This window comes from Ceratosolen solmsi, unplaced genomic scaffold (genome assembly GCF_000503995.2).
Source record: "Ceratosolen solmsi marchali unplaced genomic scaffold, CerSol_1.0 scaffold6, whole genome shotgun sequence".
Classification (NCBI taxonomy): domain Eukaryota; kingdom Metazoa; phylum Arthropoda; class Insecta; order Hymenoptera; family Agaonidae; genus Ceratosolen; species Ceratosolen solmsi.
In genome coordinates, this window is record NW_011948414.1 from 3,373,481 (window position 1) to 3,388,315 (window position 14,835).

At 31.6% G+C, this 14,835-nt stretch overlaps 2 protein-coding genes across 2 annotated transcripts; both read right to left on the bottom strand.

Annotated features, from left to right (window-relative positions):
* Window positions 1-302: 302 nt before the first annotated feature.
* LOC105367843 (lisH domain and HEAT repeat-containing protein KIAA1468 homolog) lies at window positions 303-8,442 on the bottom strand. Its single transcript, XM_011506664.1, has 15 exons — window positions 8,101-8,442; window positions 7,187-7,387; window positions 6,865-7,023; window positions 6,088-6,554; window positions 5,735-5,988; window positions 4,936-5,246; window positions 3,717-4,003; window positions 3,337-3,655; window positions 2,801-2,954; window positions 2,612-2,735; window positions 1,894-2,164; window positions 1,473-1,608; window positions 1,029-1,228; window positions 546-807; window positions 303-469 (listed from the first exon to the last, which is right to left on the bottom strand). Exons 1-15 carry the CDS (start codon window positions 8,171-8,173, stop codon window positions 322-324), a joined length of 3,366 nt encoding a protein of 1,121 aa, XP_011504966.1. The 5' UTR covers window positions 8,174-8,442; the 3' UTR covers window positions 303-321.
* A 4,264-nt stretch (window positions 8,443-12,706) lies between these two features.
* On the bottom strand, window positions 12,707-14,835 carry LOC105368360 (uncharacterized). The gene is given in 8 exon segments (XM_011507365.1): window positions 12,707-12,859; window positions 12,861-12,892; window positions 13,424-13,581; window positions 13,634-13,722; window positions 13,724-13,873; window positions 13,957-14,249; window positions 14,548-14,598; window positions 14,829-14,835. Coding segments are annotated over 8 exon segments (933 nt in total).

The window sequence follows — 14,835 nt, forward strand, 5'->3', positions numbered from 1 at the left end:
TTAATGCTTTATTTTATCATTATGCGACTTTCAATCTACCGAAACAATAAATTGACTCCTATCAGTCCAATAACAACCTCATTCCATTTTAAATGTACGATTCTAAAATTCAATACTAAAACTGCCGTAGGCGTCTATTTATCTCTATTAGTGTATCCCTAAGCAAATATAACAATAAAAAAATTATGCTATTTTTCGGATTATGTATGTAGTATAATACAAAGTGGGGGAAGCTTGATAATTTTCAGGTTTCGTAATCGTGAGCCAAGCGTCACTTGTGTTCTACCAATCAATTACTTAACGTAATTAACGCACTGTCTCTCACTTCTTTCGAAAAATGCTCGACATGCTCGGCGAGCTTGTCTTCTGGAGGAATATCTTACTGACTCGTTGGCGCATATCCTCGACGCCCTGGCCGACGTTCACCGAAGCTACCGATAAAGAAAGACCGCTGCCCATCGACGCCGACCTACGACAACTTTCATATATTAGAGGGAAAAGGATCGATTTATGTACGTGATCGTTTGACCTAATAGTTATCTTACCTGTCCATCTGTTTCGGCACGTCTTTCTTCGACTCGATTTCGCGCAGGAGAGATCGCATAACTTCCTTATGCTGAGGCGTTACTTGATTCACGAGAGAATCGAGGTACTTCAGACCTGGCAAAACTGTTCCCGCGATGCATTGATTGCTCAAGGTGCAGTAAACTAAAACCGAATAAGCTTCAACTAAGGCGTTAACTAGGTCGACTCTCCGGCTCTGTTGAAGTGCGGACGCTGCTATTCCAGCTAGATGAGTAGCTATCACTGCAGTATGAGAGAGCAAAGTTGACAATGATGAAAATTATCCGCGCATAATAGTTTAATGCTAAACGCACTAACGATATTAAAATATCTATATGTCTAGGGACTTTTAATTACATCACATTGTATTATAGTTAAATTGGATATACAAAGACTTTATCTTCCGACATCAAAGGGTAAAAATGATGGTTAATTCAATTTAATTTAATACAAATGATTCGTACCGTCTTCAACGTAATTCTGAGGACAATAAGGAGCTACGGCGGCTAAAGTTAGGATCAACGGCACAGCCAGATCGGGCGAAACTCCTTGAGGATCTCGAACGATCGTCTCTAACGTTAGGCGTGCCTTATCCTTTGCTTCCCTCGCATCGCTTTCCGTCACTAGCTTACCCAGTACTTGAACCGCGATGGATTTTACGACTCTGTAACGACAAGTCACAAATATGTATTTTGAACATTTCGTGCGAATTGTAGGAGACGGGGAAATTATTTCATTACTCAATTTAAAGTACTTGGTAAGTACAATGTAAAGCACTTGGCATATTACATTATACGGTATTATTTAATATCTTTAATATTATCATTCACTAAGTAGAATTGAATGAAAGTCATGTTAGGCTCATTGTACAAAGAAAGAATACGATAAAACTGTGCGAAAAATCTTACATATCTGGATCATTGGCGAGTGTAACAATTGCTGGAGCTATTCGCACGTCAACTAATTTATTCGAAACCTTGGAAACTATTGAGTTAAATAAGGACGCGGTTGCGCATTTGACACTTGATTTTTGATGAACAACGCCTGAAAAAAAGTGATAAGAGTTTTTTTTCTTCTTCTTTTTTTTCTTTTTTTAAATTGTAGTTAATATTTATTCAAAACAAAAGCTTAGAACGAATAAAACTAACTAATTTAGAATTCTTGAAATTGCTCGCTTACGGACATTTACCATTAGCTATACGAGTCGACAAAACTTATAAATCTTATAAATTATCGGCAAATAAACTAATTCGTACAATTAATTTCATTAACATACATGCGACGCGAATAACAAAAAAATACTCGTTATTTTGACAAAAATATAATTACCATCCCACAACCCTGAAAGTACATGCTCTTGTAATTGATCTTGAGCACAATACTTCACAACCGCTATTTGAAGGCCACTTAAATCTTCATCGCGCAACGATAATGCAATAAGATAGTGCTTAAGAACATTGATAAATTCATTGCTATCAATGGTAGAGAGTATCGTTAAATATGCTGGTATAAGCATCAGATTCGTTAAAGTTCGGTTGCTGTCGTTTTCCGCAAGCTCACTTTCCAAACTATTCATGTAAGGTTTAAAATATGTTAAAATCTGCAAAAATATATTTATTAGATTAAATAAATTGGTGCATATAATACGTGGTTTGTTCGTATTCGAATTTTTTGAATTTGTATTGGGAATTGATTCGCTCATGAAGATATATCGATTCGTACTCATATTCGAGTATTATTCTAAAAATTTTGCCTCGATAAACGTAAAGCGTCATTATATAATCGCAATTATATATGGAAAATAATTATTTAATCTCTTTGTTTAATATAATAATGAAAATAAAAATTAAAAGAAAAACAATTTTTCTATTTTGTTTCCATAAAGTTGTGCTAAAAGAGATTCATAGATTTTCTCTTTTCTCATTTTCACAATAAATGATATTTCCACAATTCTATTAATAACATAATAACGTTGCCATGGCATTACGAAAAGACGAAAAAAATTTTGCTTCGTGTTGCTTGACTTATTACAAAGGATATAACTGACCTTACATTGTGTAATATATTTTCCAAAACCAAAACATAAGGATTGAAGATATGTAAGTAATTCATTGACGATATTTTCTTGCGCTGCATTTATAGATTTTGTTATATCAATAACATCGAGTATTCTATTAAAACAAATAACATGAATTAATAAAGCGTTAGTTTATAACTTTGATATTTTTAAACTAACAATTTTTCAGACAACCAGTCTAATTCGGGCCACGTGTAATCATTCCAGGCATTGAGAAAGAACGTATTTAACAATATTCCCATATCCACTTCGCATTCGTAAAAGATCTTTGGATTGACTATAGACGAGCAACACAAATTCGTAAATTCCAGAGCTGTAAATTATATTTAAAATTTATAAAATTCGTTAATGCATTCTTATATTATAAAAGATCTCATAATGATAAAGCTCAATCACCATTTGCCCATCAAAATTAAAAACTCTTTCAAATTTGTCGATAACAATTTATCCTTTAAATAAACAATGTTTTTTCATTTTTATTTTTATTTAAGCTAATCATAAACATAAGTAATAATGTTAAAGAAGAAAAAAATGTATATATATATATATATATATATATATATATATATATATATATATATGATAATAATGATGATGATGATGATAGTTAAACTGCTCGCTTCTTTTAATGCAGAGAGTGAGAGTCAGAGTGAGAGTGAGAGAGAGAGAGAGAGAGAGAGAGAGAGAGCACTTACGTAGTTGGGACGAGAGACTCTCCTGCATTCGGCGGCGAACAGGTTCGGTATCGATAACACTAATGACTGTATGCGGCAACAGGTAGCGCAGGACTGTGATGTGAGCGGCCGCTCTGTTGCCGTCGATGTAGTCCTTGCTCGGTGAACTAGAAGGTTTCAGGAGGTTTCTCAGCTTGGCAAGGATGCGGGGCAGCAAGTGAGACTGCAACCGCTTGAGAGACAGCGCCCACTGAGCGAGAACCGGTACGAGAACAACGTAGGCGGCTTCGATGACCTCCTGGGATGCATCGCCCAAGGCCGTCAGAGCCAACTCCTCGCACTGAATCGACATTAAGGGCTTCAATGATGAAGAATCTAATGATAATCGACAACTAGCTTACCTGAAAGTACTTGTCCGGGTCGTCCATAAGGGCAACGAGGAGAGAGAGGCTCTTGACTACCGTGACCCTCACCACGGATTCCTTGTCGTCGAGTAGCATTTGCTGGAGCATGGATAACATCAGGGAATTCCTGATGCTGCTGGTCGTGTAGATTGCCAATGCGGAGCAGCACTCGGCTGCCAGTAAACGACGCTCCGGGTACTTGTGTTGGCTCTGCTCCCAGCAGAGATTCAGCACGTCTTCGTTGTCCGTCGGCTCGTTTTCAAGTTTCGCGATCACCGTCAGACCTGAGAATAGTAGACACGCAATTGTACTTTCTCGCAATACCTCGTGACCCTGAATAAACAACTATGCCTATGACTTTTTAGCACTGGCTTTTATTACAGTATTCATTGAAAATTCTTCCCAGTCATACGTTTACCATTCTGTACAAGTTTAAATCATTAATTTTCACTAACTTTTTCATTGATATAATATAACGGAAAGATAATAATTTTTAATCCAGGTAATTTGGCTATTCCACCTCGGTCGATACAACACATATGTAAACACCAGTATCGACGATATTACTTAAAATATTGTTTAAATTCATACTTTTAAATATATTCATCAATTATATTATCTGTTAAAAACAAAAAAAAAGAAAAGAAAAAAAAAAGAAAAAGAAAAAAAAACCAACAACAACAACAACAACAACAATAACGAGAAAAGAAATTTTTCTTTAAAACGACAATATTTATACTGTAGGCCCTTTAATATTTATAATAATTTTAAAGCCATGTCGGAGATTAAATTACAGAAGGATAATCCATAATGAAAGTGTGAAAGTATTACGAAGATTTTATGAAGAATAAACGTAGATTTTTCATATAAATTTGAAAATATAAATCGCTCTTTCATAAAGAAACAAAAATCATTCCTCAAATTTGTAAGGACATGCGCTACGTAATTATAAGATAGAGAAAAATCGTAATTACGTCCAAATAATTACGTAACTGTATATAAAAAATTTATATAATTGACATTATTAATTACAATTTGATATTTGTCTCGATTGAAATGATCGGAATAATCAATTGACCCAAGCGATACACAATAACGTAATTTAATTAAAAATTTGACTGAAATATCTAGAGTAAATTAAGGGATAAGGAGAGAGAGAGAGAGAGAGAGAGAGAGAGAGAGAGAGAGAGAGAGACAGGATCGAATTAATTCTCACCCGCGACAATCATTTGCCTGTCTTCCTCCTGGGGGCGTTTCTGCAGATTGAAGAGGATCTGCAGCAACTTCTCCCGCTCGACCGAATTGCTTTGCAGCTTTACGATGCTCAGCAGAAGCGGTATGACCTCCTCGCGCTTGTTCAGAATGACGTTGGATACGATACGCGGCAGCGTGTGCGTGGCAATGTCGACGATGGTGTCACGCGTTATGCCACCCTTGAGGGGCTCCTCGATTACCTCGATGGCGCTCGAGGGGATGCTGGTCTGGCATTGCCTGAGTACTTCACGCCGGAAGGACGCCGGCAGATACCTAAAAATACGAGACTGTTGAATGTACGAGAGAGACAATAAGCCATTGTAAACGGTGCAATAAGATAAAGCACATTGATTCAAGGACAAATTCGAGCCAATTGGTCTGGACGAATCAAGATAATAGGATGAAAATTTTTAAAAATAAACATCAAGCCATCGAAAGGAACATTGGTCTATCATATACTTTGGCATATCATGTTTTTACGCTTAAAATTTATTTAATAAACCCATGAATGGCTAATTATTAAGAAGAATTTCAATTATTTATCAACCCTTAAAATTCATTGTCTCCCTTATTTTCAATCGATCGCTTAACTTTTTTTAATCGCAAAATAATAATTAAAATGTTTAATAATCAAATGCCCAAAGTGTTGAAAAAAACAAATAAAAAAAAAAAAAACAACAAAACAACTGAAATTTAGCCGTACTTTAGTTACTTTAAAAATTTAATGCGTTGATAAGATAAGGAGAGGAGATTGTTTATACCTCGATGGCGAATTGATCATACTGGCCGTACTGTCGGAGGCATCTGCTGTCCTTGTCAAATGTATTCTGGTCCAATCACGTTCACTCGTCTCCGTCTCGCCCAGGCTTACAACCATAGAAGTGCTGTCGTCCTCTTCAATCTCCTGTGCAGCATTCGAAGACGACACATCCTGGGGTGGCGATTCCAGCATTTCGAATTTATCAGGTGTCGTTGAGCTCGAATTCAATGTCTGAATTGTTCCAGAACTGCCTTGCTGTCGTATGTAAAGAAAAGAAAAACTTTTATAATAATAGTGGTTGGAATGTATGAAAATTTAAGCTATCGTGTGAAATAATTTTAAACGCTACAGTACCTCTGTAGCTACGCTGGTTAAGTTAGCATTGGTAATGATTTCCTGAAGGTTCGTTTTCTCTTGCTGTAACGTAATAGTTTGCTCCTTTAATCGCTCCATCTCCTCTGCTTGTTCACTAACTAACTTATTAAGCTCCGCTTCTTTTATCAAATTTTCAGAATCTTCGTCATCGGTTTGTACAGCGATGCTACTCGAAGGTGGTTTATCATAGCCCGTCGATCTCATAAAATCTCTGTAAATCTGTAATAGTTCCGGAGGCTTGGGGATGTTTAAGCCAACGTCCTGCCAATCTTCGAAGTCTTGATTCTCGTTCTCGTCGCTGAATGTGATCGAAGTCAGCTTATACGAATTGGCTAGCAAGTACTCGTTCACAAGATAGTTAACAGCTCGTTGTTCGTGAGGCTTTATAGGATACTCCAAGACTCCGTGTTTATCGGAACTTTTATCAGGAGAGCTTACTTCAGATTCTATAAAGCAATAATCGTTCAATCTTAATACGTATTAAAGGATGTATATAAAATTTTCAAAGTATAAAGACAAGAATATATATATATATATATATATATATATATATAAGATTTCTACACCTTTTAATCATCAACCAATATAAAATAAAGAAATTATGATATTTTAAATAAATTTCCAATCTTTAATCAATCTTTTTCAAAAAATTATCCAATACTATATATAGTTTCAATAAATGTATATATAGACAACTGGTAATTTAAAATATCAGATATTAATTTAAGAAAATAAAGGAAATAAAGGGTATGTAACCTGTTACTACGGTTAGATTAGCACGTAGCGAATTAATGTTTTCCTTTGCTTTCCTCAATTCAAATTCAAGTACAGCAACTCTTTCATCTACTCCACCACCATCTTCGGAATATCTAGTCATATCGAGAGAATCTAATGTCGCTTGACTGGATGACCTTGCTATTAATAATAAAGTTCGAAACAAAACATCCATTATTCATCTATGAAGTATCACACACGCGCACACACATTTATTTATTTACAATATATTTATATAAGACTGTATGAATTAATAATAGTACCGCAATACAATTTCATATTATCGATTGATTTGAATTCTTACGTAATGACAAACAGGGTTCTGACTTCATATTTAAACATTCGAAATTGTTGGGATTTGAAAAATAATCCTTCAAAATTGGCAATTCACGATCCGTCTCGCATAGTTCCATGTGAAGCTCTAGAGCAGTAAGAAGCAGCCTTTCGCTAAGTAATTTTGTGGCTATATCTTGATACGATATAACATTTTGCCCCTGACCAATCTCTAAAACAAATAAACAATAACAATTATACCTAATTATTATTGTGTGTTAGCATTACAACGAGGTCAGATAATAAGTTGAAAATCAAAATGTAGTGTAATTAAATATTAAATAAACGTAATGATAAAATAATAATAATAAAGAACTATCGATCTGTTATTGTTATTTGCTTCTGTAATCGAACAGTAATGAAGATTGAAAATTTTAATAAATTAATAGTAATTGCTATGGATTTGAACTATGACAAATTTTTGATATAATCAAATCGATCAAACAAAATGCTTAAATTTATAAAATTTATGGTTTTAGAAATCGATGCGTAACTTCACATAAAAATGAAATAAATGAAATTCTCGATTTACTGTTAGATTTCAACTAGAAAAAAGTATGCGGAGAGAGCAAGTTAATTACATCAAACGCACAATAATCTGCAAATATTATTTAATTAAACAATGTTAATAGATTGAATAAATTACTGGATAAAATAAGCCTGAGGTTAAGTTTATATTCTGATAAGAAATATAAATCTGAATATGAAAGTATATGATAAAAAGTGTATTGGTGCGTAAAGAAAACACTCTCCATGGTAAATATGACTGTTCGATGACACGTAAAATAATCGGGATTGTAAAAGTAGAGTGCGAATAAAAAATTATTAAATATATTGGTTCATTAAGAGACTTGAGCAATTGTTTGAAAAAGTGCAATCACTCACCTTTTGCAGTAACATTCTGAAGAGGAGGTGAAAGTGGAAATTTCCTAACCTCTTCGACCGAGGAAGTATCCATCCTCGTACGGGACTCTCCCAACAACTCGGGCACAAGAGCGAATAAAACAAAGTAAAATAAGATTAAATCACAGGTGCGAATGAGGAAGCATAGTGTGGCCGAGGCGAATTCGACTCTATCTTTCGGCTCAGCGTACGCGCATAAATTTCATTGACGCTTTCGCCGCTGAGAAAACTAGCGTTATGTCGACACATTGGCGAACTTTATATCCTCAATTGCGTTCGCCTTCGCAACTACGAAATATTCATTTAAGAAAGTGTGCGTAGAGTCGGAGAGTCGGAGACAGTTGACGCGACGTAGTGGTGAAATGCATTTGCGTTGCGTGGTTTGGCGCATGTAACGTGAATGTAAGCCTCTGCAGTCCAAAGAAAGTAGAGATTTTTTTTTTCTTTTCTTTTCCCACGTTTTTCATTGCTTTTCCAAGACAATGATTAAGAAGGGACGAAGGAAACACGTTTTGTCAACGAGAGACGATAAATAAATAGAATAATTCTGTAATAATAATCTTATGAAATAGTCGTGTAACGATCAAGTAATCAAAAAGAAAGGGGAAAAAATACGAAAAAGTAGCTTAATAACGTATCGTTTTATCCCGTAGATGAAAACTTTACAATTATAAACAGATAATCAACAATGCCTGTGACGTACAGACAATGTGGCGCTTAAAGTCTTTGCTTATCGTTGTAGTAGTAGTGCGTCTTACCCGCACGATATGTGATAATTATTATTTATTTAATTTTGTAACTGCGCAAAATCATAATCTACATTTTTAATTTACCACTTTGAATATATGTACATATACGTGTATATGCTCGTCTTATTTAACATACAATCGAAATATAAAAAAATTTCAACGAATTCAACTACTGTAATAAACTGTTGTATTACATTGCATATGCAATTATAAAATTATAATAGGAATTTTGTGTTTGCGTGTGTGTCCAACAGAATTTTAAGAAATTTATTATTGCTCATTGATCACCTCGCTCTATCAACTACAATTAATCAAAAATCTTGCATTTATATTTATGCACCTTTAGATAAATGTTTATGTAACAATAGAGCTCGCAAGTACGATAAAATTACGAATACCGATGAATAATATTAACAATTTAATGGTAAACAAAAATTCCTATTTTTAGCGATATTAGCTTTATTCTGAAATTTGCAGAAATACCTTTTCCAATGAGAAATGCCTTTTCTTTCGTATTGTATTGACATTTTTACACTTTTTTATGACGCGTATTCTACTACATAGAACGTCTATTTATTAGAAATTGAAAGTGGTGAGAAGTATGGAATAAATTACAAAATTACACAATCAACGGTTTAATAACTTAATTATAAAAGATGCGATAAGGATAATGAATATTATTTTATTTATATTATATTTATTGTAAATAATCATGTTATTCTCGAGATTATGAAAACATTTTTCCAATGTTTTAATCATAATCGTGTAGTGTAGCATTCAATCGAACAATGTTACTGCTTTTCGTCCACTATATTATATTTGTTATTACTAATTAGCTATTTGCCATATTATCAATGACTATTGTTAACGACTTTTACAACTATTAATAATACATTCACAACGATTGTTTAATAATTGGCTTTAACCTTTCTATATTTATGTGAAAAATCTTTATCGATCTTTTTATTAATACTTTACTTATTATTGGGCAAATTCATATTTTTAATAAGAAACTATTACCTTTCAATGCCTTAATTACCGTTCGACCATCGCTACTTATAAAACATTTTTAACCCACGGCTATTATTTCAATTTAAAAAAGTAATCCATCGACGATGTTTATCATATAAAGCATACATTTTTATTTTATGACCATACTTCGTTTAAATTACCTTTTGCGTACGCGTGTCAGTTAATATAGAATTCTCAATGCATTCAAAATAATATATAGTTAATGTTTAAAATACAAGGAATGAATTGATGAATTGATTAATCAGTATATTAACAATTAATGAGTAAATAATATACATTAACGAATGGCTACGATTGTATGGAACGTGTTTTCTTTTCAGAATTTAAAAATCGACAGTCTCATTAAGATAATTATATTATTCAGCGGTTATTTTTATTAGCAAATATTATAATGATTAAATTCATCATAAATCGTGTGTTTATGTCTCATTAATTTATAGATAAGCCTAACGATAACTATTTAAGGTATTATTAAAAATGTTTTAATTTTATTCCTAATGCTTTATTTTGTTTAAAAATTCAATGCAATTGAACAAAATAATCAAAAGTCAAAATTTTAGTAAATATTTATCTTTTCTATACTTCAAATTATTTGATATGACCTTCGAATTTTCTTTCACTCGTAAGCTTAATTTACAATATATTAATAATGCAAATAATAATTGATAAATATTGTTCACATATATCATAATCAAACAACATATCGTCTTTTTTCATAGTACGCCGCATATATATCTTAATACAATATAAATCATTATATGATAGGTTTATTTTCATATTTATTTAACTGTTAAAGAATCTTTTTCTATATCATATAGAGAATAATAATTGTTTAATAAACACTACTGAGAAGTACTATCCTGTACTATAGAAATATTATAATAAATAATTTAATTTGTATATCAATATATTATTGTAACGTATTATTAGCATCATTGATCTTTCAAAATCTTATAACATATATATATATATATATATATATATATATAGTTAATTCTAAGACAGAATAACAACTTTAAATAATCAAATATTGATTAATAAATAACGTGAAAATTAATTTAGGTTTAGAAAAAATATTTAGTCATACATGTAATATTCTTTTAATGTTAATGAACACTTTTTAACTATAAACAACGCATACATATAATTGATGATATCTAATATAATGAAATATATTTCATCTTAATAATTTAAAATATGTTTTTATTATATTATACCTTATTTATTATCAATTAATTCTCATTTAATAATCACATTACTATATTACATTGCATATGTACTTTCATAATTTTCAATTCTCGAAACCTTTTGATCAAAATGCATTATTTATGTGTCCAGAAAAATAATGTGGTTAAGTATCTTTAATTATGTATAGATATTGCAATATACTTGTTCGATATCAGATTTAATTAGTCTATAATAAATAATTGTTGAGTTGTACATCATTATATCCTATTAGAATTAATAGCAGAAATTATAAAAATAAATAACGAATGCAATTATTAGTTTGTTAGTATTGGACAAAAATATTATCTTTTCTATAAGTAATATTTTTAATAAGCAAATGCATTTTAAACTGAATATTCATTATTGATTTATTAACAAATATCATTTTAAGATGTATTTATAGAAATTTTTTTACTCATACAAAAGATATTCAAGTGAAATAGATAGATGGAAAAGAAATTGCAAGATTTCATTCTAAACATTTCCACATTTATGATTCATCATGTTCTATAAAAAACAAAAAATATCTATATATATATATATATATATATATATATATTTTTTTTTTTTCTTTCAGAGTAGAATTGTTACCAAATTAAATTTATCCATGTAGTTTGTAAGATTCCAATGTATCATTTAAAATAATTAGTTCAAAGAAATATTTATTGCTTGATATACGTCGACAATATAAGTGCTTGAATAAAGAAATTTGTTACATCACATTGACATCTGTAATTTATTAATACAGATACATCGTTATTGCAGTAAAAGCAAATAATTGTTGTAAAGGGAAAATAACGAACGGCTATTGATGTCTCTTCAACTTTTCCACTATTAAATGTAGACAATAAAATCAGTTTATATTAAGTCAAAATATAACTATACTTTCGACTGTCTACAATTAACTAAATTTTCATAAAAATAATACGAATAGGTAATAAAAAAATTTGAAAACATTATTGGACAATTGGTTTTGGATGAAATATAAATCAATAAATTGAAATTTTCATATGAAAATTTCATATAAATGAAATATCATTCATTCGTGAATTATAATATCATTGGTGAATTTTCAAAATTTAATTTTTTAACTTAAATTAATCATGTCCGATATACATTTACATTTCTCAAATGATTCTAAAATTCGGCATTTATTTCTTATCTAACAGTTCTATATTGCGAAAAAATTACTTGAAAAATCTTTATTTTTTTACAATCGCTCAATATGTGTATGCGTATGTTGGTAGAATATATAAAAATTTTAACAGATTAGTAATTTTAATAATTTAATGATGCGTTTAACGCATTCTGTATGGAAAATCCTTTGCTCTTCATTCACAAATAATTGATAATTACAAATTAATAATAATAAGAAAATGAAACAATTGAATTGTATTGTCATTGGACCAGCATATTCAGCTATCGATCATCGAATCAATATTCGAATAAAAATGTAAATTGACAATACAGGACGCAGCGTCGATTACATGAAATAAGATTATTTTTTATTTATTTTTTTTTGTTTCTTTTTTTTTTTTTTGTTTTTTTGGTTTTTTTTTTTGTTTTCATTTCATTTCATTTCATTTACAGACAAGTAACGTATGCCTCTGAAGAGTCTTCTTAGTTTTGTATTCGATTCCGCTGACGGAGCAAACGCAAGAACGTCGATTCTCGTTATGCAGCTTGCGCATATGGCACGTAAGATATCTTAAAGTCCTGAAGTAACGAATATTACCACTCATATTGCGACTCCTTACCGCATGACTCTTATAGCCTTCGTTCCAGGTCTTCATAAAATGAGAATAACTTATTGCGGCTTTTACAGCTGTGCTTAAGCTTGGCGTGCATTCGCCGGATTGTGACGACGGTTGATCGACGACTCATCCTTGAATACTCTACCACAGCCGGTGCATTTGTAGTGGTATCCTGATTTACAATCGATGTAGGTGTAAAGTCCCTAAGTGTAAATCCACGGACGTCTTGCATTCCGGGCAGTACAACTTCTTCATATGTTGGAGATCTGGATAAAGAGATCGAGATTGAGTTAAGTTTGACCTTTTTGTGCTTATGTTCGTGTTAAGGCTTGTAAAAAGTATTACTGTAAAAATACATTTGTGTAAAAAATTATTTTAAAAACAATCGTGATTATATCATCGCCATCGACTATTTAAATTTACTTTTAGCAATAACGTATAATTTATTTATTAACTAGACGATTACAAGCCGTCTTATTAATACGAGGATAAGTCGAAAAATCATTACTTCATACCTCGAGATTTTAATCTTTTATCGCTCACCTCCTCCAATGATATTGTCAATGCTTTCGACTCGCACAGCATCCTTGTGGCAGGACAGTAGGTGCTTCTTGACATTATCTTGGCATTTGTACTTGTAGGTGCAAAACTTGCAATAATAAAAGCTTATACCACGATAATGTTGAAGACGTGGGTCTTCAATCGCAACGCATCGGCGCAAATTTTACTACACTTTTTGCATGTCAAATTTACCAGATACGGCTCAACTCAAAGATATGCTGTTTCCCGTGTCTCCCCAGGACGCACTGACTCGTGCACTTAAAATTACAGTCGCTGCTGTAGTCGTGTCTTTAACGGTGATTGACAGCGGAGCTTTCCGTGCACATAGAGACTCGAGTACCAAGTGTAACTCTTCCTGCCACATATGGCGCACTCGAAGCACATCTTCATCTTACGTTTACGACACATTTTGCATTTCCTTGTTTGCCATAACTTCTGTATACCACGGCATTTAGCACACTTTCGAATAAATGTTTTCGTCGGGGCTGCAGCACATCATTTCATGAATAAAGAGCTTTGACAAGTTTACGATTACGATTGCTCCCATCGTTCGCCAAGAATGCAAAGACATATTCTTTTATGTAAAAGAATTTCTTACTCAGTGCTTGTCCATTGGGTAACGAGGATCGACATTGTACTTTTAAGTGTCTATACAATGCAGGCAATTATTCATATCCAAGAGTACATTTGTCGCATACCTATGACATATTTATTTTACATTCTTTACAGGTCGTTTTTATTGTGGTACTAAATAATGTTTCGGTTTTATTGCAGCGGAGACAATCGAGAGTGATTGAACTTAAGCATTAATAAAAAATAATAATAACAATAATAATAATAATAAAAAAAAATAAAAATAAAAAAAAATAAATAAATAAATAAAGCATTAGATTACCGATAAGTGAATAAAATAATAAACACGCAGATTCTTTAATATCTTTTCAAATTTATTATTATTAACAATAAAATTATTATTATAATTTTTACACTTTTCGACTTATTTTTATCTAAGCTTATTATTATTATTTTATTAAATTTCTGGCGAACGTTTAGCACTTTTTATTATATATATATATATATATATATATATATATTAGAGTCCATACCGTCAGAATCTGAATCATCCGAAATTATAATCTCTTCTTTAATAAATTATTCTTGTTTATTTTTTAATAAGCAACGAAATATTAGAGTGGGTTATTCTTCTTTTCGACTTTTTAGTTATCCATCTTTGTTAACGCACTTATTTATTATTTACCTAAACCTACAATTTTAGTTTTTACGAGAGCATTATTTTTTTCTTATATTTTTTCAATTAATATAAGCAGTCCCGAGTTAAAAATATTTCGATGAAATACATTTACAAATCTTATATTAGAAATATCACCATTCAT